A 23,525-nucleotide genomic window follows, 5' to 3' on the forward strand; every position below is an offset into this window, starting at 1 on the left:
AAGAGGAGCTCAAAGTGATACAGGCTGATTTTCCTTTTTTAAGATTTCTACAAGGATTCCCAGCTGATGCTAGAAACCCTCCTATAACTGGAAAGTCGCTTGTCCAGATCGCTCATTTTTTAGCATCTTTGTCTCATCAGCATTCCATTGTGCTGTCACTTTACCAAAAATATAAAGAACCAACATATCTTCATGTGTCTGAAATTGTGTATCTTATCCTGTTGAGGAAGGTAACTTTTTTCTTTCACCAATTCTGGGCATTCTCCTTGGATTAACAGTGAGTTTGCAGCCAACCTTCCTGCAGCCTTGGAACAGGAAAATGGGGAAGGTGAAAGCCCATTTGTGCCCACAGTGGGAAGACAACTGACCTTGTTTTTTGTGTGTTTGCTTGCTTGCTTATTCTCTGCTGACTGGGACTGAGAGCAAGGACCTCGACTGTCTCCTTCATCACCCTGATACTACTGTCTAGAAGAGTTTGCCAGGGCATGTGCTCCAGAAATATTCTAGAATTACTTAGTGTATTCATCTTTGTCCACTCCCTAATCTTCTTATTTGGGGTAGTGTTTCCCTCTGAACGTTTCCTCCTGTGAGTGGTCCAGAGTATATGCAGGAACGGGCTTATTAACATGTAATGTCTTATGACCAGATGCATCCTCGTGATATCGAGGGAACCTCTCATCCTTACAGCGCACTACAGTTTGCAAAACATTTCTGTTTGTATTGTCTTCCTTGAGCTTCACTGCAACCCTGTTAAGGTGAAGGCAGAACACATACTGTTACCACAGTTTCTCGATGAGGAACCTGGGGCTCCGAGAGCTGAGTGAGTTGTACAAGGTCCCGGGGCGGAGCAAGGAGGCACTGACCCCGGGCCTCCCCGGGCCTTAAACCAGTGCCCCCTGGTGCAACACGCTGCAGGCCACCAGGCCCCTCTCTTGTCTCTGCTCATGGAAAACAAAACCAAGAAGGAGCAGGGTTCATCCCAGGCCATTTGGCAAGCCCTCTGGGGAAGTCGCACCCCAGCTTCAACCTGATGTGGCTGGGGTCCTTAGGAGACACGCAATATTGGGGGCTGTTTATGTGCCCAGTGGAAAGCCAGCCAGACAAACCCTAAGGGGATCCCGGAGAAGCAGACTTTCTCTCTAACGAGCTGAGTCAAGTCAAATTAGAGACGATAAATGCCCGTGAAGGAAGAGTCAGTAAGAAAACCGGCGAACACATGACCTAGGGTAGAAGCAGCAAGACACGTGTCCCCTCTGTGAGGATGCACAGTGCCCTGCCTGACTCAGGGCTTGGATCCAGGAGCGCTGGTTCCCTCACGGGGACCCAGGGGCGCCGTGACTGCAGTGGGAGATGTGTAACAGAGGTTGAAATGGTGCTGAGATGGTCTTAAAGGTTCAGAAAACAATGACAAAACATTTGGGGGCTGGATGTACGCAGGGTGAGCAAGGCTTGGCCCTGATGTATGGGGAAGGAGTGCGTGGCATTGGAGGAAAGGCCATCTGGGCCCACGAATAGAGCTGGGGTTAGTGGATGTTGAGAGTAGAGTAGAGACTAGAATATTCTGTGTCCTCTCCCTTTCCTGCCACAAATGCCTCATTGGAATAACTGGTCCAGGCATTGGCTTCCTCCTTTCCCTTAAGACCCTTCTTCCCCCACCTCCTCTTCCGTGTGCTGACCAATCTCATGCAAATCAACCAAGCTCTATGAGTGAGCTATTTTTCCTTAAGTAAAATGAAGCTCTTTCCTATTTTTTATACCTCCATTGAGGTGAGGTGCAATTGCAAGTTTATCCCAAGCCACACAAATGGTAGGTGGTTTTGATACCATCACCTTTGACGCCTGAGGAGCATCTAATAACTACGATAAGGTCATGGCATCTCCAGGTGTGCGTAGCATGGCAGTTTACCATCTGTTTGGGATCCTGCCTGAATTTCAGGTGGCCATGATGACTGATTAAATGGCTTGGCACTTTGATTCAAACCTTCCATTTGAGATGGTCCCTCACAGCACTGGGTTTCCAAGGGCGGTTTTTGCTCCACTTCTGCAGGGGGTAGATTTTGGAACTTGAGGATGATGGAGAACAGGTGTGTTGTGTTGGAGAGAGGATGGGTGAGGAGGGGCTGGGAGAAAGATATTAAACACCAACTGCATGTTTCCTACTATGCTTTCAAGAGCCCCTTCGCACCCATATTACAGATGAGAAAGTTAAGGATTTGCCCAGTGTCAGTTAGTAATGGGATCAGGATTCTTTTTTTTTTTTTTTTTTTTTTTTTTTTGGCCATGCTGCGTGGCTTGTGGGCTCTTAATTCCCTGACCAGGGATCAAACCTGAGCCCCCTGCAGTGGAAGCACAGAGTCCTAACCACTGGACCACCAGGGAATTCCCTGGGATCAGGATTCTAACCCGAGTCTCCCTGAAGCCAGAGCCCATGTTCTTTCTCCCACCCCTCAGGGTCTTGCCACTTCTCCACGGCCATCTTCCGGGCACTCCCAGTTCTCCAAGCTGAGAGAATTTTCCAAGTCATGAAGCCAACTCTGTATTAGCTCTTCTCCCTCTCCTGACACAAATGCCTCATTTAAATAACTACTACTGCTAGAAATAATGATAACAACAACAATATTGATTGAGTGGAGAGTGTTCATGCATTCTGTTTTGTTTTAGTTGGTCGTTTCATTTTGGGTTCACTGCCTGACTTCTTTAGGGCATAGTGATCTGGGCCAAATGGCATCACAGGAGCCACAACCTTAAGGAAGGAACTGTTCATCTGCCTTAAATTCTACTCAATCCCACGTTCATGCACCGCGTGCCTGAGGAATAAGGGGAGCAGCTGAGGGGACCGCTTGCTTCTGACTGGGGAGATGTCTGCTGTATAGAAACTGAATCCGTTAGGGTGCTTCTCTAGAATCCAGACACCAACGTGGATGGGGATGGGCTTTTGATTATTTGTGATGGGCCTTTAAATAGCCCCACAGTTTAAAAAGTGATATATGCTTACTGTGTAAATTTTGGAAAATATAGAAGAAACAAATAGGAACAAATACCATAGTATAGCTATATGTAAATTAAACAAAGTTGGGATTATTACTTAGTCATCTGCTGCAAACATTTTTTTATGTCATTAATTATTCTCACGTAGTATCTCATGCATTTCTAGAATGCCATTAGATGAATATACCAGTTAATCGATTCCCTGTTTTTGGAAATCTGGGTCATTTTGTTGCAATGAACATTCTTACACAAAAATGTCTGTGTCCTGAATAGCAGAGTGAGATTAAAAGCCTTGGTCTTATGTTTTGTAAAATGGGCATAATAGTACCCATTTCAAAGCCCTGCCGTGAGGATTATATAGAATAATATATATAAAGGACTTAGCACAGTGCCCTGCATACAACGAGCTCTCCATAAACAGTACCTTGTTATTAGCTTACTTCACGTCTGATTATTTTCTTAAGTTAACTGCCAAAAACTAGAATTACTTTCTCAGGGTTTTTGAGGCCTGTGTGGTTTAACTGTGTTAGCCTCTCTGAAGGTCGGTGGAAAGAAGGTTATACAAGAAGCCACTGTGGCGTGTCAGCTCAGCCAGCGCATAAGCTGATCAGGTAAGGCAGCCACCGACCCACACATTGGGGTCCTGCTGTCCCCAGACTGCCTCTGTCCTGAGCATCCCTGGCCAGGACCCGGGCTTCTAATGTGCAGACATATTGAGTGACCCAAAAGCCACTCAAATTTAAATACATGCTCACAAGAGCCAATGAGAGCCAAGTAAATTTGTTCCTCCCTCTGAAACTCATCCTTGTCCGCTATTTCGCATTTTTGTGCCTTAATTTGTAAGACATAGTGGCCGAGGGTAGGTACCATGTAATCATCGCTGCTACGGGAAGAGGATCTGCCATAGGACGTGACGCCCTAAGATGTGTCAGATGTATCATCTTGCTCTGTATAATACATTAGCAAATATCATAGAATTTCAGAGCTGAAAGGAAACTTAGTCACAGTTGCGGCTGATCCCCTGACTTCTGTGAAAAGCTGAGGCCTAGAGCATTTAAATGATTCTTTCAAGGTCATAAAACAAATAAGTGGCAAAGCCAGAACCAAATCCCAGGGCTTCCGGATCCCTCCCCCTTCCAGGATTTTTCTCCCTGGACCAAGATTATTTCCAACAAATGAAAAGAAACCCAGGATTCGAGGCCACAGTTAACTTGTTGTCCTTTCTTTCCAAAACGGAGTGTTTCTCCTGAGGGGTTCATCACTGGAAAAATGAAACCACATGGCTGTGTATTCTGCCCTAGGCCTGTGCTGAACCTTTCCTGCAGAGAATTCTGTTAACATCATCAAGAAGCAGGAAGGAACTTTTATAAGGTGGCTCTTATTTCTTCTCTCCCCTCCTAACTTTAATACAAATATTTGAAGCTGGTTTCTGGAGGAGAAAGTTGCTGTTTTCTGGACCAAAACTACTGCAGCCAAGCAGCATTTCTCTCACTTCCTTGGGCGCAAACTCGAGGAAACTGGCCTTTGTTATACCTCAGATGCTTTCAACACAGAACTTTGAGTGAAGAAAGAGCAGCCGTGGCGCCGTCTTTGGTGCAGAGGATGAAGTTAGAAAAACTGCACCAAGATGCTTTCCCTCCCTGGGGTGTAGCTGGATTCTCACCTCGCTCCTCAGTCAATTTAGAATTTAAAATCTTTATTTAAAAAGTGTTTTTGTTGAGCTTTCAGAGACACCAGTTCATCATCTGTTATCGTAGTAGCCACCCACCACTGGCAAGAAAATCCCTAAATGTCAAACTGTGGATTATTTTACAAATGAAAGAGACACTTCTGGAATCAATGAAGGGCTGCCTTGATTTGCCTTCCACTGGGTAAGTGAGGAACTGGTGATTTTGGCCAATCCCACAGCTCAAGCAAGAGGCCAGGTGGCCGTTCTATGGGGGCCTTGTGCTTTGGGCAGGGGCTGCCTGCTGGCTTAATCGTGCTCTCAAAGGCCACAGTCAAAGCTACCCACAGCAGGCCCATGTCCATCTGCTCCAGATTGGGCTTCTGATCACGAAGGAGGGCAGTTGGTCAGACAGAGGAAGGTCACATCAGGCTAGAGTGATAGTTAAGAACATCGGAGTTCATCAGGCCTGGGTCCATTTCTTGGCTCTGCCAAGGTTTCTTGGACAAGTGACTTAATCTCCCTAAGCCCATATTTCCTCGCCTGCAAACTGGCATCAATACAAGTCCCTACATCACAAGGTTGTGGGATAATTAAAAGAGAAAATGCTTATAAAGTACATGGCAGATAGTAAGCATTCTATATATGTTAGCAATCAATTTAATATTTTCTTGCTTTTACTGACGGTGACTCTAGGTCCTTTGGAATTGATAAGAGGAGAGGTGAATAGAAAACTATTTTCTTGCTAGTCATTAATTCCTTTCTTCAGAAAATATTTAATGATATGCACCAGACACTCTCTAGACCTTGGGGGTGCAAAAACGAGAAGCTCACAGTCTACGGAATGGTGGTGGCATAGTAGAAACAAAGAATTGCACTGAGGTGGGATAAACCCTACAGTAAAGTGGTACGCTGGGGGTATTGTGGAAACAGGGAGGAAGGATTGTCAAAGCTGGCTTGCGGCATGGGCCCTGAAAGGCTTCTCAGAGCAGGAACGTGGAAGGGAGTTTGCAGATTGTCAAAGGCATATTCCAGGCAGAGACACAGTCTATACAAAGACTCAGGGGAGGGAAAGGCAGCGTCTGTCTGGTACAACAAGAGCATATGGGGAAATAGCCAGAGATGCTTTCATTCAACACCAGAGATAGAAGGCACACCTTCAACCCTCAAGGTGTTTAGAGACTGGTGGGCAGAGAAAGACAAGCAGATTAGTGATTATCATGTGATAATCACGATGATCAGGGTACCCATGTAGCAGGCATACTGAAAAGGATGGCTAGTCTCAGCCTGAAGTGGTGAGGGAAAACCATGAAGGGAAGATGACACAACCTAAGACTTGAAGATCTGAGAGTAGACAAGTTGGAGGAAAGTAGAGGGAGGAGGAAGATTATCCCATAAAGGATACAGGTGGCAAAGGGCATGGAGGCTTGTGAGTAGGCATGGGTCCTTTGAGGAGAAGCCAGCCTATAGGCATGGCTGGAATAAGCCAGCCTATAGGCATGGCTGGAATAAAGAAGGATGAGGCTAAGATATGCACACATGAGCTCATTCAACATATGTGTGTTGAGCTCCCCCCGTATTCCTGTGGAATGTTCTAGGCTCTGGGTAGAGGACCAATCATGAAGTGGGCTAGGGAGCACAGATGGTGTTTAGTGGACCACGGTGTCTGATTTGGGTGATATGCAGATGTGACCCAAAGAGGCAGAGTCACGTGGTGATCAATGAATCCTTTTCCGATTCTGATTACAGGGGAGGGTCTCAGCTCAGAGTTAGTCGATTTTTAATACCTCTCTAGTACTTATTAATCTCTCTTTTTAGCAGAGAGCTATAGGCCTTAGGCTCAGAACACTTATAGGGAAGAGTATGTAACTAGAACTTAGTAAGATTGTTTTGTATTTTTGTATCTTTTATTTTTTAAAATTAATTAATTAATTTATTTTGGCTGTGTTCTGTCTTTGTTGCTGCGTGCAAGCTTTCTCTAGTTGTGGCGAGCGGGGGCTACTCTTTGTTGCCGTGTGCGGGCTTCTTATTGTGGTGGCTTCTCTTGTTGCAGAGCTCGGGTTCCAGGCATGCGGGCTTCCTTAGTTGTGGCGCATGGGCTCACTAGTTGTGGCTCTCGGGCTGTAGAGTGCAGGCTTAGTAAGTGTGGCGCATGGGCTTAGTTGCTCCGTGGCATGTGGGATCTTCCCGGACCAGGGCTCGAACCCGTGTCCCCTGCATTGGCAGGCGGTTCTTAACCACTGTGCCACCAGGGAAGTCCCTTGTATTTTTTTTTTTTAATTATTAGATATTTTCCATTTATGGCAAGTAGGACTAGTTTTCCATTTATAGATGTCATATCAAATTTTCTCTAAAATGTGTTTGAGTTAAAGTAAATGAGTTACTTTAAAGAACAATCCTTAAATCCAGTAGAGTACAGATGCAGATATAGCAAAACTAACGAGTTGATCTAGAAAGGGTTGAAGCCTAGGAAGCACTGCCGTTGCTGATGGGAAGGCATTGTAAGTACTGGGAAGGGAGACCAGCTAAGAGATGTGTTTGGGCTGGGAGTTTCCTGGGTGCCAAAGTTAAACGTGCCATATCGTTTTTTGTTTTTTTTTCTGGTCACAGACGTGCGGCTTTCAGGATCTTAGTTCCCCGACCAGGGATCAGACCCATGCCCTCGGGAGTGAAAGCCTGGAGTCCTAACCACTGGACCACCATAGAATGCCCAAGTGTGCCATATTGGTTTTGAGGTCCCAGCTCCTAGCATAAAGTTTGGCACTTCGCTTGTGCTTAATTTGGGGCATGCCATTCACAACTAATCTGCTTTAAAATCTAAAACTTGCATTTATTCCTTCTATTCCATCCACACCTGTCATCACTCAGTTGCATAGATGCTTGGAAGGCGCTGGAAACTCTGGCATTAAATGACAGGAGCCTGTGGATGGACAGGAGTTCCCGTACTCGGGCCAGCGGGCTGGAGAGTGTATGCACCTGGGTCTCCCCCTGCAAACATGTTGAGTTGTCCAGACTTTGTGTTATGATGATAACGCCACCCCTCCCAGGACTGTCTCCTGGGATCCCATGGTAGTCCCTCCACTATTCACAGAGACACGACACCCAGAGACAGTGGGTGCTGATAAGCACCTAATACCATCACTGGTTCAGTAGTTCTAAGAGACTTTGTGGTTTCTTTCTTACTCCTTTAAAAAAAAATGTTCTCTTTTCACTACTCATAAGCATTTATGCATGTCATGTTTTATGTATTATGATCCTCTTAGCACCTTGGATATGTTGTTTGGACCCTCATTTACACGGTGCCTCTCTTTCTGGAGGTCTGATGATATTCAGGTAAGACAGAGAAAAGAACTGCCTTGCAGCACCTTTGCATCACTTCATCCGTTCCTGCAACCCAACCATAACAAAGGGGGTTTAAAATGAAGTTTTCAACTACATCATTTAGAGCTACCCTTATTCTAGAGCTGTTGGGAAGTTACTGAACAGACACATTGAGCTTAGGGCCCCTGCTCTGATGACCACATGATTTTTAATTCCTCAGTTCTAAGCAGACAGGATTTTTTTAAAAAATTTATTTTAATGAAGTATAGTTGATTTACAATGTTGTGTTAATTTCTACTGTACAACAAAGTAACATATATATATAAATATATATATACATTCTTTTTCATATTCTTTTCCATTATGGTTTATCACAGGATATTGAATATTGTTCCCTGTGCTATACAGTAGGACCTTGTTTATCCATCCTGAATATAATAGTTTTGAGCAGGTAGGATTTGAACCTTAATGGTGATTCCTACAAGGCATTATGTCACTAAATGTATACTTTAAAAGACAGCTAAAGGCTCAAGTGAGCGAGGTGCATGTGTCTCTGAGCTGCTGCCCAGCGTTCCTTAGACCGTGTTCAGCACAGCAGCCTCGTCAGAGCAGCACTGTAGGTGACTGCGTGGCCTCCGGCTTCCCGTCTGTGCCGAACACACAGAAAGCAGCCCAGCCCTGGGGGCGGCCTGAGTCTGTTGACAGCTGTTTCTCCTTATCTTGTTTTCACATCGGTTGCAACACCATGTCTGTTCAGAGCAAGTGTGGGTGGGGATTCCTCCTGCCCTGCCCTAGCTAGCTGTTAAAATAAGAGGGTGGTTTATCACATTGTTTTTCAAGTTAATATCAGGCCACCAGTAGTTGGGGACGCCAGTGGGTCGCTGGAGGGATTAGTTGATTGCAAAGGAAAATCAGCCCAGCTGTTTGCGGCAGGGGTGGGGGGTGGGGGGGGGTGGCGATACCTCAACAATCCACGTGATAGTCATTCGAATTTGAAAATGAGGATTTGGGGAAAGTTGGAAGTTTTGTTTGACTGCTAAGGTCATTGTTTAGCTCTCAAAACATTTAAACTACATTTTCAAACTTGTATATTTGGACAGATTTTCAAATCAATTGCCAGGAATCATGGCAGGCAACTGACCACTAACATTCCAATTGCACTTTCTAATCCACACGGCACTTTTACATATATGATTATCCCCATGTTACAGATGAGAAAACTGAAGCTTAGAAATATTAAGAAAATTTGGACCAAAGTCGTGTGTTTTATGGCTAGTGACTGAGGGAGTCAGAAATCCACCCCAGATCCACCGCTCCCCAGTTCTGGGTCCTTTTGCCTTCACCATCCTGCCTCTCGTTTATTTCCACCTTCTTGTCCACTTTGATTTGTCCATCTGCTGCTTCAGTGAACAGCACCTCAGTGCTTGATAGTTGAGGTTTAGGGAGGGTAGTGTGGCCATGTAAGATCACTGAGGATCGACTCATTGCATTGCACCATGGATTCATACGTTCACAGCAATTTAGAGCTAGAATTAAGAAAAGAGACCAGTATTAACTGAGAAGGCAGCTGCTGTGCTGGGAGCCTCATGGACCTGTCACTGCGCGAGAGGGCAGATATTTACATACCTCCTCCCTTAATTCTCCAACAGCTTCTTGAGATGAGGTCTCTCATCCCCACCTGACGGATGAGAGCACTGGAGCTTGGAGATACAAAGAAACTTGCCCAAAGTTGCATAACAAGTAAGTGGTAGAGCCTGAACCTAGGTTTGTCTGATTCCAGAGCCAGCCCGGTCCCACTCCCACATTCCATGGATGAGGAAGCCAGAGCGGTGGAATGTCTGTTATGATCTCATGGAGGACGTGGCAGAGCTGGGTCTCATCAGCCTAATCGCAGGCCTCTTCCCAGCACCTCTGGCAGACTTCATCTCTTGGGGTTGGAATTCTCCTCTGTCCCATCAGATGAAAAGTTGTGAGCATTGCGGAGGACATCCCCTCGCCCCACCCATGCCTCTGTAGTCATGAGAACTTTTGGTTGCAATTCACACCAGCCACTGCTTTCTACCTCCTGGTTCTCTTCCAGAATCCACCATGCCTCTCAGCCAGGCTATTTGATTTGTACATTTTCTCCCTACCTTGCAACATGATAGGAGGAAATGGCTTATGAGACTCTAGAAAAGTAGAGGTGGCATAATGCTAAAGTAGAGAAGCTGGATGTATCACCCTGTGGAAACAGCGCCCACAATGTGTAAGAGCCCGGGGTAAGTGGTAAGTAGGCACCAGCTTCGAGGATACTAGAAACAGGGCCCTGGGTCATCCTAGGTGCCACTTGGGGAGGCTCCCTGTGTCGCTACAAAGGCCAGAGACTACAGTTGTCCCCAACCCCAGTGTCCCCACAACTTCCATCCTCTGCTCCTTACACCCTGCCCTCCAGCCCCTTTGGAAATCCGTTTGCTTCAGCGCTGTCACTGATGTTCATTTTAACCTGCAGCTGTGCGTATATCATGGATACAAACCCTACACAGAGATTAGTTCTAAATCTCTTTAGAGGGTAGGGCCTCAGGGGCATGGGAGGGAGGACTAACCACTAGATGCCAGCTCTACATAGTTATTGCATTTAATCCTCACAACACTAAGGAGGTGGGTGTTCGTCCCACCTTCCAGAGAAGATTGGGAGGCTCGCAGCGGGAAGGGAATTTGCTCACGGTTTCCCAGCTAGCGAGCGACCGACCCAGGATCAGAATCCAGCTTTTTCTCCAGAACCCACACTCTTTCCTCTTTACCGTGTATCAGCTGTAGCACAGAACCTACCTTCCACATCTTGCAGGGAGGGGACAGTATGACCCCTGATCTCAAAGGACGCACATGTGTGGCAGGTGGAGTCACAGAATTGGGTTTGAATCCTGGCCTAGCGGCATCCTAGCTGTGTGTTCCCTCTGTGCTGTCTGTCGCCTCTTCTCTGAAATCTCTAAACGATAGTTATCTACCTTCTAGAATTACTCTGAGAAACACATCAGATGACAAGATTTTTCTGATGTCTATTAAGCTCTATGTAAATGATATTATTTAATTTTGAAAATCAATCAAGAAACTGACAGTGGTACCCACAGGCTAGCGGTGGAGCCAGAGGGAGAATGGCTGTCAGTGGTTCCCTAATCAGGAGCTCTACTCACCTGGACTGGCCTGGCGGGCAGGTGTGTGGTGTGAGGAATCAGGCGTGGCTATTAAGGGATGCCCAGCCCGCGTGGGCGTGGGAGGCTGGGAGAAGCGGTAGCGGCCATGACGCCTCCTGGAGCAGCCCTGCCGTGTGAGTGAGAAGTCAGACCCTGGTGATTAGCTGGAGACCCAGAACTGATTCTCTGCAGATTTGGTTTGAGATCTGATTCCTCAAGTCCTGGAAGTAAGTGCAGAGGCCCCAGTGCTAAGCGGACGGTTTAACTTCCAGAGCTTTGCCTCCTGGGTTTGGACCCTGACCAGAGTTATACCGGTGGTGAGTGCTTTTTTTGTTTGCTTTTAAATCATTCTGTAAGTTTGAGATTATTTGTTAAACTTTGTAGTTTAGTGGATAACTTTAGCATTTCATTGCGTTTAATTTTTTCTATTTAAATTTTCATGTGTTTATCTTATTCGCTCTCATAATTTACTTCTGATTTTGAGGTTAGCAGTTTGGGAAGTGGTTTGGAAGCGTATTGCTGACAGGTGAGGGAAAGCTTCACCTTGGAGTAAACGGTAAACTGCCCCAGACAAGGAACTTTGTGCCATGCGGGCAGGCCCTGGGAGATTCAGGACTCAGTCCGTGTTAGCTCAGAGTTCCAGAAAGAAACACTGCTCTACATTTAACCAGAATCATCTCTGTCTCATCACAAAAGGAACTTTAGTGCCATGGGTGACATTTTCTGTTTTACATTAGAAGTTCCCAGCTCCCAGCGTATTAATCCTGTCCAGCCCGCAGGCCCGTACTAATCTACATGGTTGTGTGATTCAGCTCCATCTGCATTGAATTTCTTCGCCTCTTTGTCCGAGGGCGTTAACAAACCTACTTGTTTCTTGGGAGGGTCTAAGGACTTGATTGATTGGTTTTGGAGTATAAAGAAACAAAAAGACGGTGGGAAACTAGTTAGTGTTTTTGTTATGCACTGTAGCCTGGAGGCCCCCAGGGTAATTAACACAAGTGCAGAAACTTAACTGTTCCAGTCTAAAAGGGGGTGGGAGAAATTACAGGGCCCGGAGATAATAAAATGAAGTCTTATTAACAAGAGTTAGGCCCTTGCAGTGGCAAGTTCTGCTGGTCACCCGATGGGATGGGAGCCTTTTCAAGCTGCTTTTTGGATAGTACTCACAGTTTCCGATGTCTCAGGGCTTTTCACAAGGAGGTGTCCTTCCTTCTGACACGCCCAAAGGCGCAGAGGTTTCCCCAAAGTCACGGGGTTGTGTCTACACTCACCACCAAAGCACGTACTCACCAGCCCACTGCTTCTCATGAGGAACGAAGGGTGTTCAGGGTGGGAGGGATGGAGGGCTGAAAATTGGACCAGTTCTTGCCTTTTGACTTTCCACCGGAGATGTTCCTCTTCCATCTCAAAACCTGTCCTGACAACTGTTGCCCACATCGAGCCATGTCCCTCCCGTGAATTCCTAGGACATGTGTTGGCCTCCTCTCTCAAGACAACTGTACTGCCTTTTGCCCCGTGGAGACTGCAGTATCCACAAGGGCAGCAGCGGCCTTGCCCTTAGTCCTCACATGTAGCTTGCGAATACTGTCGTGTATGCTCCATAAAGAGATTAGCAAACACCCCTTGAGGAGAAGTGGCGTTTGTTCCTTAAAAACAGGAAATGCTACAGGTGAACTTATTTGCAAAGCAGAAATAGAGACACAGATGTAGAGAGCAAGAGTATGGCTACCAAGGGGAAAAGGGGGATGGTCGGATGAATTGGGAAATTGGGGTTAACATATATACACTACTACGTATAAAATAGATAACTAACGAGAACCTACTGTATAGCACAGGGAACTCTCTTCAATGCTCTGTGGTGACCTAAATGGGAAGGAAATCCAAAAAAGAGGGGGTATATGTATACGTATAGCTGATTCACTTTGCTGTACAGCAGGAACTAACAACATTGTAAAGCAACTATACTCCAATAAGAATTAAAAAAAAAAACACACAAAATGATTTGATTTAGAAAATGAATCCAAGTCCATAGAAACATTTCATCCAAAACACTAATGACATCTGCATGGAGAGAGATCTAAGAGTCTAAACTAAAGATGTGGCGAAAGTGTGAAAGGAGGGCAGAGAATACGATCCCATAAAATAAAATATATAAGACTCTATCCCCAGAAGGTCTGAAGACTCCTTGCCTTCATCATTTGAGATCAGATTGGAGACTTCATAGAACCCCAAATTGCAAAAGATTCTAGAAACCAAAAATGTGTTTGGGGTTTTGGCGGAACAGGTAAAAAAACATTAAGCAGCAAGAAGAACCATAAGATATTAACTCAGGAAAAGTGTATATTCTCCTAACTCTGTGGACCATATTAATGCAATTAAATGAAGGAGTGGAGTTGCTCTCAAACTTACTACTAATCCTGATTTTGCATTCATTCATCACTCACGTGTTCATTTATTCACCCATTCTTTGGACACCTCACACGCTCCCTGAGGAGAGCTGCCATGTCTGGTTCATTTTTGGAATGTTCTCTTCCCCCCCATTCTCACAAGCTTGGCCCACGACAAGTTCTTAGTACATGGCTGTTAAATTGGTTTGGTTGTAGACATGCCACATACTTCTTTGAAATATCGTTTTCTTTTTATTTTTCAAAACAAATATCAAGGGACTTCCCTGGTGGTGCAGTGATTAAGAATCCGCCTGCCAATGCAGGGGACACGGGTTCGAGCCCTGCTCCGGGAAGATCCCACATGCCGTGGAGCAACTAAGTCTGTGCGCCACAACTACTGAGCCTGTGCTCTAGAGCCTGCGAGCCACAACTACTGAGCCCACGTGCTGCAACTACTGAAGCCCGCGCACCTAGAGCCCGTGCTCCGCAACAAGAGAAGCCACCACAATGAGAAGCCCGCGCGCCGCAGCGAAGAGTAACCCCTGCTTGCCGCAACTAGAGAAAGCCTGTGCACGGCAACAAAGACCCAACACAGCCAAATAAATAAATATATTTAGTAAAAAAGCAATAACAAATATCAAGTAAATAAGTCTTATCCTCTTGCATGGGAAAGTCTGCCTGATTGAGAGTCATGGACTAAGTTTTGAAACTTGGGCAGTTTATTGATTTCAAAAAGAAGTTTAAATTGTATCTAAGTACAAACTTTTTAAATACACTTTTTAAAGGTTACACTCCATTTATAGCTATTACAAAATATTGGCTATATTTCCCGTGTTATACAGTACATCCTTGAGCCTATCTTATACCCAGTAGTTTGTACCCCCCACTGGTAACCACTAGTTTGTTCTCTATATCTGTGAGTCTGCTTCTTTGGGTGTTACTGAATAGAAACTTTTAGACCTTGAGCATAAGTGGGGCCATCTGAGACTCCAGGACTCTTGGCACGAGTATAAAGTATTGTTTATTGTTCATTTGAGCCCCTCGTTTTGTGAGGGCAAGCATCCTGCCTCCCAGGGTACAGGAAAGGACTGACTGAGGAGTTAAGAGAAAGACAACTTGGAGGCCTGTTAACTGGTTTCGGGTTGATGGAAAAGCACATGTTTCTAGGGTAGATGACAGATAAGCGATGGCATGGGCCCTGGGAGGTGTGCTCTAGGGACCTGGCATCCTTGGAATGTGTCCTACTGGCTTCACAGTGTTGTTCTTCCCTGTCTTCGTGGACAAGAGGATCTTTTGGCTCGGGGGCCAGTGTCCCCTACAGGCTAACAGTCATGGCCTCAAGAATGACTCACTTAGACTTGGAAACTAGCCTGACTTGCTCAAGGACTCTGTGGCTTACATGTCCCATAGAGACCAAAGGAAAGTTTTGCCAACAGCAGCAAGTGCTCTGTAGGCTGTGTGTGAGCTCAGAGGAAGCAGAGTTGGTTGATGTTTTACGTAGGGGCTAAGTCCGTGGCTTGGGGAACCTGAAGCCGCCAGTGGAACGGTCTAATTTGGCCAAATGTGGAGCATCTGAATCACCGCTTCTCACAGGTCTTCCTGTGAGAAGGTGGCTGTAAGAAGTTTTGGCTTTGAAAACACCTGCTGCTCTTTACCTTGGTTGACAATTGTCTTGTGAAAGGTCAGGCCAGCCGGGATGAGAACAGTTTCCATGGGGACCTGAGCACAGGGGTCTTAAGAGACTTCAGTTGTGGCAGGTGTGAGAGAATTGCCCTATTCTAAGGCTGGTGGAGTATTAGAGAAGGCACTTTCTCCAGAGGGATTATGGACAGATGTCTCTGGAAACAATTGTTTAAATTTTTTTTTTAATAGAGAACTTTATCCCAGGGTTTCTTTAAGGGCTACACTTTCTAGGGGTGGCAGTGGGTGAAACAGGCCACCCTCTTATGTTTTCTCTATTTTGGGGGATAGAAGAAAGGAAAATAAAGTCACCCAGATGAAAAGACCTATGGTTAAAGAAGGATTTGTGTTAGAGCCCCAAATCTAGTTACTTCAGCAGAGGGAAGAAGCAGGTGCTAACCTGGCCAAGATGACATGTTTGGCCCCATCCCAGCCCCCCACCCAGCCCTGCACAGACAGAAACCTCCCTGGACCCAGGCTGCCCTCCCAGCTGCCAGCCAAATTCACGAGTCCCAAAGGGAAGTGCTTTGAGGTTGAAGCTGGCTCAGCCTCAAATACTTTCCACTACTGACAAGCAACCCAAGAGCCCACAGTCCGCCATCTGAAGGCCAGTGACCGCCCTCCCCTTTATACACCATGGCAATTTCTTATAGAAACTGTAGAAGCAAAGCCTGCTTTCTGAGTCTTAATGAAGAGAGACTATTTCCCAAGGAGCTACCATGCCAGATGCACTTGTGTGGCCCAGAGGCTTCTTTGCCAATGACCTTGAATCTCACCAACCCAGTGGGGCATTGCCACCACCACCACCAACTACCACATGTGGTCAGTTAATAGGGAGGCTGAGAAGCCTTGTGAGTAGGTGAGTGGAAAAAGAAAGAAAAAAAAAAAAACCTGCCCATGGATTCTTTCTAACGTTCCCATCCTCACCAGCCACGTTTATCACAAGACTTTGGGCTACCCTTGCTCTGCCTAATTCACACCTCAGAGGCTGTGAGGGAAGCAGCTGACCAGCTGGAATTCTGTGATCCTAGGTATGGTGTCAATCTCCACAAGTCACCCTGAGGCACCGGTACACACACTGGCTGACTGGGTCTGGACCTCAGGCCACCAGATGCCCTAACAGCTATTCCTCAGGAGTCAAAAAAATGTTCATGATGAAGAAAGAAGATAAAAACATTCTCTTATTTGCCAAAGCTCTAGTTTTTAATGACCCCCCCCCCCAGATTCAGATCTAAGGCATGGGACTTGAGAACGTGTGGGTTATTTAGAAGAATCCATCTATCCCCTTCTGAAAAAATTTTAAAAAGTAGATTTGAGACCCCTCTTCTCGGCTACACCCTTTTGGTGGCTTCTATAATCTGAGCACTCAAAGGCATTCAGAGGTCTTGTTTGCACATCTGGCCGGCTGTGGGAAAGTTCCTCCCATAAAGGTCTGGGGCTTTGTTGCCAACAACTTGGGGTGTTAAGCGGCAGTGTACATTTTGCATTTTACTCCAGAACCCTGGATACAAGATTCCCTTGGGGAATCTGCTGTAGGGAAGGGGCTGGTTTGGGGACAGCCTTCAGAATAATGCGTTTTAGGTTTGCTGTTCTTCTGATGTTGGGATCTAAAAAGGAGTGGAAGTCTTCCAGAAGCCCTGGGTAGATGGATGGGTCTGAAACTCTTGGCTAGAAGGAATACCAAGAAGTCATATAGGTACAGAAAAATAATAACTTACAGCTTGGTTCATATTCTGAAAAGACACTGTAAGATGGGGAATTTCAGCTGTACATACCTGTAGATTATCTTATGTGTGCCAAGAGGAAGATTTTACCATTGCAGGTAGAAGGAAATGGTTTGCCTTTAACTAAATCTGTCTAAATCTAGCAGGGCTGATGGGCTATATTCTCCCACCATGCCTTTGGTCCCAAATCCTGTCAATGTTGTCATTAGACCAAAGCAAAATAAGTAAACAAATACCGGTGGAAAGTTTCCAGGTGGTCTTCCTGAGGACGAAGTGCCAGTCATTCTGAGATTGTACCCTTCCTACTTTTTTGGAATTAAAACATCCTTCTTATTATGAATTAATGGTGATAATTGGTAATGGGGACTTTAGAATAAGATTCTTAATTGAGAAAATTAAAAGTTAACAACTCTGTGAGGTCCACCCCCACCCCACTGGCCCCTGTTTTCAAAATGCATTGGTCCATACAATGCAAATATCTGGGATCATCTGATCTACCCATCTTCTTATAAGCCACCAGGCAGATGAGACTTTCCTGCTCCCTATCTTAAAAGAAGACTCTACAAACCTATTCTGCAGGCTTTTCCCATACAGTTGGCCCTTGACCAACACGGGGGTTAGGGGAGCTGACCCTCCATGTATTGATATAACTTGTAGTTGGCCTTTCATGTCCTGTGATTCAACAAATAACTGTAGTATTTACTATTGAAAAAAATCCGCATGTAAGTGGACTGGTCAGTTCAAAAATGTTGTTCAAGGGTCAGCTGTACTTTCCTCCTGGATGGAAAGTTGGAGGCTTTTCTAGCCTGTGCCTTCTCTGCTTGATGCCCTCCTTCCTTATCTTCTCAGTGGAACCCCTGGCAAGGGAGCTAATGTGCCTCTTCCTCCTCTGGGCTGACCAAGCATCTCATTCATACTTTGTTCTAGCCCTTATTTACAATGATAGAAGATAATTGTTTGAATGAGCCTCTTTCTCACTAGGCTGTGAGGTCCCTGGCAGCTTATCTTTTTGTCTTTTTTTTTTTTTTTGTCATTACTAAACACAATGCCTGATAAATATATATTTGTCGAATGAATAAGCATCCTAAATATCAGCTTATGGTTAAAGTCCATTGTCTCCTTTGTCTCCCTCAGTAGAAATGAACAGCTAACCTCGTATACAAGGATCCTTATGATTCATGGGTCCTGTGATGGATCCCCTCTTTGGCCATCTCTTCTCCGGACATCATCATCATATTAGCATAGAGGCACTGGGCCAGGAATCTGCACACCTGGGTTCTAGTTCTGACTGTCACAAGTCACTCTTTGGAGACTCTGTGTTCTATCTGTAAAGGAAGGGGACTGAAAGCCATTGTCTCAAGGGTTCTCATTATCTTCAGCATCCTACAGAAGAGCGGATGGGAGGGAGGGGCCCTCAGATGTGAGACGCATGACTATTCTCCAGAAAGTTTCACTCAGTCATTTAAACTTTAGTTTGATTTTGGGTAACCTATTTGTTCATTCATTCACCCAACGAAATCTACGGCCAAATAGTACCATTCACTTATATGTCTCAAAAGGCCCAATAGGTTTTGGAATCAGAGCATTTCTAAGTTGGATATTGTTCTGAGTTCTGGCACCATGTTCTAGGAGACATGTAACATGGGACGAGTCCCCATCTGGGCTTCAGGTTTTCTCATGAGCAGAGTGTGTATAATAATCCCTCTGTCGTAGTTGTTGAGAAGACGAAATGGGAAAATGTATGTAAGCATCCAGCATGGTGCCTGGAGTACATGTGTTCAGCACTTGTTCATTTCCCATCCCCTCTCCTGAATGCAGGGAGCCTTCTCATGACAACCCAAGACCCAGCCAACTTTAACAGGAGAAACTCACTCATACTTGAAACTCTTCACCTTCTTTCCCCATCTCTACCTTTATGCCTACTTTGTAAAAAATAGGCTGTTTGTAAGAGAGGCTTCAGACACAGGGCAATACCAACATCTATCCCAGAAGGAGATTTTGGGAATGATAGAATTTCAGGAGTGAAGGTTTCAGAGAGGAGTAGGGATTTCATCACTTACAGGTCAGCCCCAGTAGAAGCCAGCCAAGTGTGCTGCCTGATACGTGAGCTTTAACTTCAGTAAATCAGAATGAGAAGGGGAACAGGTGTGGGTGTGGGAGGGCTTAGAGATTCAGTGTGTGTGTGTCCTGCTGTTACAATCCCTGGTTAAATACGGTGAAAATAACTTCAGCAGCTGACGGTTAACTCTATCCAGGTGTGGGCCTGTGACCAGCAGTCATCAAGCACTGCTGGCATCGTCCGTGGAATTCTCTAGTCCACGGCTTTTGTCAATGGGGAATTTGATTCCCCTCCCAGCTCTTTCTCCTAGAGACCTGGAAGAGGTTATCACAAGGTCTCAGAAGCTAGAGCTCTAGGCCATTTTTTATTTGCGTTCATTCATTCGTTCAGTTGCCTGGGATTGAAAGAGCATTCTCACTCACGGATTTAAGATGATGGATAATAAATGACATGGCCTGGCCTTCCAGGTCTCCACAGCAAGGGGAAGGTGAGACGGATAGAAGTAAAGTTGGAAGGTATAGGTAAATGCAGTTTGGGAAAGGCATCCAGGAACAGGAGGAGAAACAAGTCGGGGAGTGTGCTGGGAGCTGGGGAGAGGGTGGGCCCACCATTGTTTGCAGGCTGATTCTGTGCCAGGCACGGTGCTGTCCTTTGCATATATTTTCTCCCGCTGCATCCCCACCGCTCTGCTGGGCAGGTCCAGCCTCCTCCTGTTTTGTGAAGAACAGGCTCAGATGTTCAGCCCCATAGCTGACGTTTAGCCCCATAGCTGAACAGCGGTAGGGCTAGAAGTGAAATCTTCGTCCCGCTGGATGTAGTGTCCCCAGCCTCTGCTTCCAGAAGCATGTGACTCGAGCTGCAGTTAAATGGTAGCTGACCCTGGCACAGCCAAAAGTGGGACAGTAAAGGTACCAAAGCAGAAGCGGTAGTGGGGGGTGGAGGTGGCCCCAGAAGGGCATCCTGGGGAGAGCTGGGAGGGAGAACTGGTGGGCTCTGGGAGCACAGAAAGCTCGCGCGGCACACCACTTCCCTAGAGCTCTGTGTTCTCATTCCGCGGGGATGGGAAGCCCAGGTGGAGGCTTTGGGGAGAAGAGGGTAGTCGGGGGAGGTGGTGGAGAGGTCGTGAGAACAGCGAAGCGTACCTCTTGGGTTTTCTGGGACAATCTTCACTTGTAAATCGTGCCTTTCATTGGCAGGCCATAGACAAAACATTGATATTGACAGTCGTTTCAGAAAATAAGGTCCCCACTGAAGCCACAGGGTTAGGAAGTGGCCGGGGGAGGGGTGGCAGTAGCTTGAGGGCTGTTGGAAGCCAGACTCATGGAAAGAGAATTCTGAGCACTCCTGACTCAGGGCCTCTGGGTCCAGGCAGGATCCCCTCAGCCAATTTTCCCAAAGGAAGCCCCCGTCCTTCCTCTTTAAAATCTCTGGCAAGGAAGCTTCTTAGCTTTGCAGTTCCAGGCTCCAAAAATCTCTGCAGCAGATATATTTTTTTTGTGGGGGGACCCCATCCTCAGTCCAAGCCCTGGAATTCTTCATATTTTTAGTGCTTTAGCGCTTAGGGAAGAGAGAGGAGACCAACTGGATCGCATTCAAAAATCCATCTGCTTCCTTCCTTTTTCCTTGCCTCACTCTCCAGGGAGGTGGGTCCCCTCCCGAGTCGTCAGTGACAACGTAGTTGCCTGTGACTCCTAGGCAGGCTCCCAGGACACAGGCAGGGAGAAGCCAAGCTCAGGCCGGGACCGGGAAGTGGGGAGCAGGTCCGAGTGGTAGGCGAGGAAGGCTGGGCGCTGGCCACCCTCTAGTGCCTTGCGAGGCCACGTCTTAGGAACACATCCACCTGGGACTCTCTTGTGCGCGTTCCTTGGGAATGTCAACTTGGCCTTGGCCTCTTTACGACCTCACTCTGCGCTGGGTACGGACACATGTGGGTAAAGAGCCTAGGTTTCCCGACAGAACTGATGTCCTGTGTTTAGGCAAATCCCCTGCTTGCCCTGAACCTTTCTTCCTCCACCTCTAAAATGGGGATACTGATCTCATCCCTGAGGTCCACACACCCTTCTCCCAGGGGTGCTGTGAGGACAAGTGAGTCAAGGCAAAGAATCTCAAAGCTAAAAATCACGCCGGGGGTTCATTTTGCCCTTCCTCCACCTCCAGCCAAGTCCTCTCCATAACAATACCCACAGCAGACAAAGGAATGTGCCAGGGCATCGGGACCACCTCGGAAGAAGAACCCACAGCTTCCCCTTGGGTGGGAGCCAAGTTAGAAGTTGTCATGCCAGCTTTTTTTTTTTTTTTTGGCTTCATGGCTGTTCATCATCAAGTAATTCAGGCCAGTTGGAAAAAAAATACTTCTCTCAAAATGAGGGAGTGATTTGCAGCATCTGTTACTTCCTTTTTAATTGAATCTGTTCTTCTCAGATACCAGGAGCAAGTGCCAAAGTCAGCAGTAGAATTCAGCTGTGTACATTTTGAAGGCGCTGGAAGATAAATTTCTGTGCGCTGTACGGATGCAGATTGTACAGAAACCAGATGGCCATCTCTCCCCGAGGTCCTCTCGTGGGCAGTGGCTGATCTGAAGCTCTAGGGTGAGGAGGTCACTTAACTCTCCTGGGGAGCTGCCGTGGTGAACACGTGCCCAGGGTGGACTTGGAAGCTTCCTCCGGGGGGTTGGGGGGTGTCACACGAGACAGGCTTTCTCAGCAGCTGAAATGGACCCAGAGGTGCTCATGCCTCCTTCCATCCTGCTCCCCGCTGAGTGATGGTTTGGCATAGCCAGGATCCAGTAGGTTCTAGTATCTTGCACTCTGCAGGCTTGTGGCGAACCAGGAGGGCTACCAAGGGAGGCTCTGGAATACCTTGCCCCACAAAGTGCCCGACTGGAAGAGTTTAAGTGCTTGGAGGCAAGGGGAGGAGTCAACAGGCTTCGCAGGTCCCTTCTAACCCGCAAGGTTAGAGACACGCACACACATACACTCACATGTGCACACACAAAACCTGGAACCGTGTAAAGCTCCAATAGCCCAGCTTCTTAAGGACAATTTTTGGGGGGCTTCCCTGGTGGCTCAGTGGTTAAGAATCCGCCTGCCAGTGCAGGGGACACGGGTTCGAGCCCTGGTCTGGGAAGATCCCACATGCCGTGGAGCAACTAAGCCCGTACGCCACAACTACTGAGCCTGTGCTCTAGAGCCCGAGAGCCACAACTACTGAGCCCGCGTGCCACAACTACTGAGCCCACGCTCCTAGACCCCGTGCTCCGCAACAAGAGAAGCCACCGCAATGAAAAGCCCATGCACCGCAATGAAGAGTAGCCCCCGCTCACCGCAACTAGAGAAATGCCGCGTGCAGCAAGGAAGACCCAACGCAGCCAAAAATAATAATAATAATAAAACAGTTGTTGGCAGGAGAATTGGGGATTTTGCTCCAGGATGGGTGAGTGATGATGGTACAGGGATGTACGCTTCTGAGCTGAGCTCCAGAAAGTTAACTGGATAGTCATCTTTCTTATCTAAATGCCTACTTTCTGAGCCTGAATAACCAGAATTGGGAGATTGTGATGCCCCAATGTCTCAGCCTTCTTGGGACGTGAGACTGGACAGAGGAGCTTGGTATCAGAATTCCCCATTTCAGGCAGGGAAGTTGGGGCTCAGAATCGGGGTGAGGCTTTCCCTCAGCTGCACAGAAGGCAGGCGGTAAACCCTCAGTGCAGCACCGCGTGATGAAGGGAGGCCTCGGTTTGGGAAGTAAAAAGCTCTGTGCTTGGCCGACATTGTAGAATCAGAGGAATGTGTATAGAAACATAGATCTTAGCCACTTGAGGAAGGCATGGAGTTGTAAGGGCGAAGGTCAAGATCTGCAGATGGGAAGGGAATTCCCTGGCAGTCCAGTGGTTAGGACTCGGCGCTTTCACTGCTGAGGCCCGGGTTCAATCCCTGGTCGCGGAACTAAGATCCCAGAAGCTGCGCGGCTCAGCTAAAAAAAAAAAAAAAAAAAGATCTGTAGATGGGAAAGCGCTTGGGGAGGAATATCCCATGGAAATAGAAGGAAAATCATAGCATTAGCCTCTGGGGAGCGTACGTTACTTGTCCAAGGAGTTAAGCTTCTTGTTAGCAAATGTAAATAAACTATAGACAGCTTGCATTTTTCTGATAGCCATGCCCAAATTCTTGGTAAGAGGTTTTCAGAGAATCAGAGTATTTTATTTTGGGGACTTAGAGTTTACTTACTCTAGTCAAATCTTGGCTACATGTCACAGTCATCTGGGGAGTTTTAAAAAATAGCGATGTTTGGAGTTCTCCTGAAGATTCTGATGCACTAGGTCTTGGTGGACCTGGGGACCTGGAAGGTATATTTTGACTGAGCTGTACCGGTAACCCAGATGTGTAGCCAGCTCAGTGACCTGCTCTAATGTAGCCTTCCATGTCAGAAACCACCTATGGCTAACGAAACAGATTTTATGTAGCTCACAGAACTGGCTGGAACCTGGACGACCAGGTTCTGAAAACAGGAACCAAGGACACTGCTGCCATC

The 23,525-nt window shown here is 46.6% G+C and overlaps 1 protein-coding gene across 4 annotated transcripts in view; it reads left to right on the forward strand.

Annotated features, from left to right (window-relative positions):
* Positions 1–23,525, forward strand: part of UBASH3B (ubiquitin associated and SH3 domain containing B) — a 149,561-nt gene that overhangs the window by 38,055 nt on the left and 87,981 nt on the right. Inside the window, exon 1 of one of the 4 annotated variants that reach the window (XM_082339814.1) lies at positions 9,486–9,715. The exons of 2 other annotated variants lie outside the window; for them this stretch is intronic. In XM_082339814.1, coding sequence (XP_082195940.1) covers positions 9,661–9,715 — 55 coding nt within the window. In that variant the 5' untranslated portion in view covers positions 9,486–9,660. Of the gene's footprint in view, positions 1–9,485; positions 9,716–23,525 lie in introns of those variants that run through there. One more of the 4 variants, XM_082339816.1, reaches the window with a different exon arrangement.

The sequence above is a fragment of the Balaenoptera borealis genome (assembly GCF_965194805.1).
Source record: "Balaenoptera borealis genome assembly, chromosome: 11".
Classification (NCBI taxonomy): domain Eukaryota; kingdom Metazoa; phylum Chordata; class Mammalia; order Artiodactyla; family Balaenopteridae; genus Balaenoptera; species Balaenoptera borealis.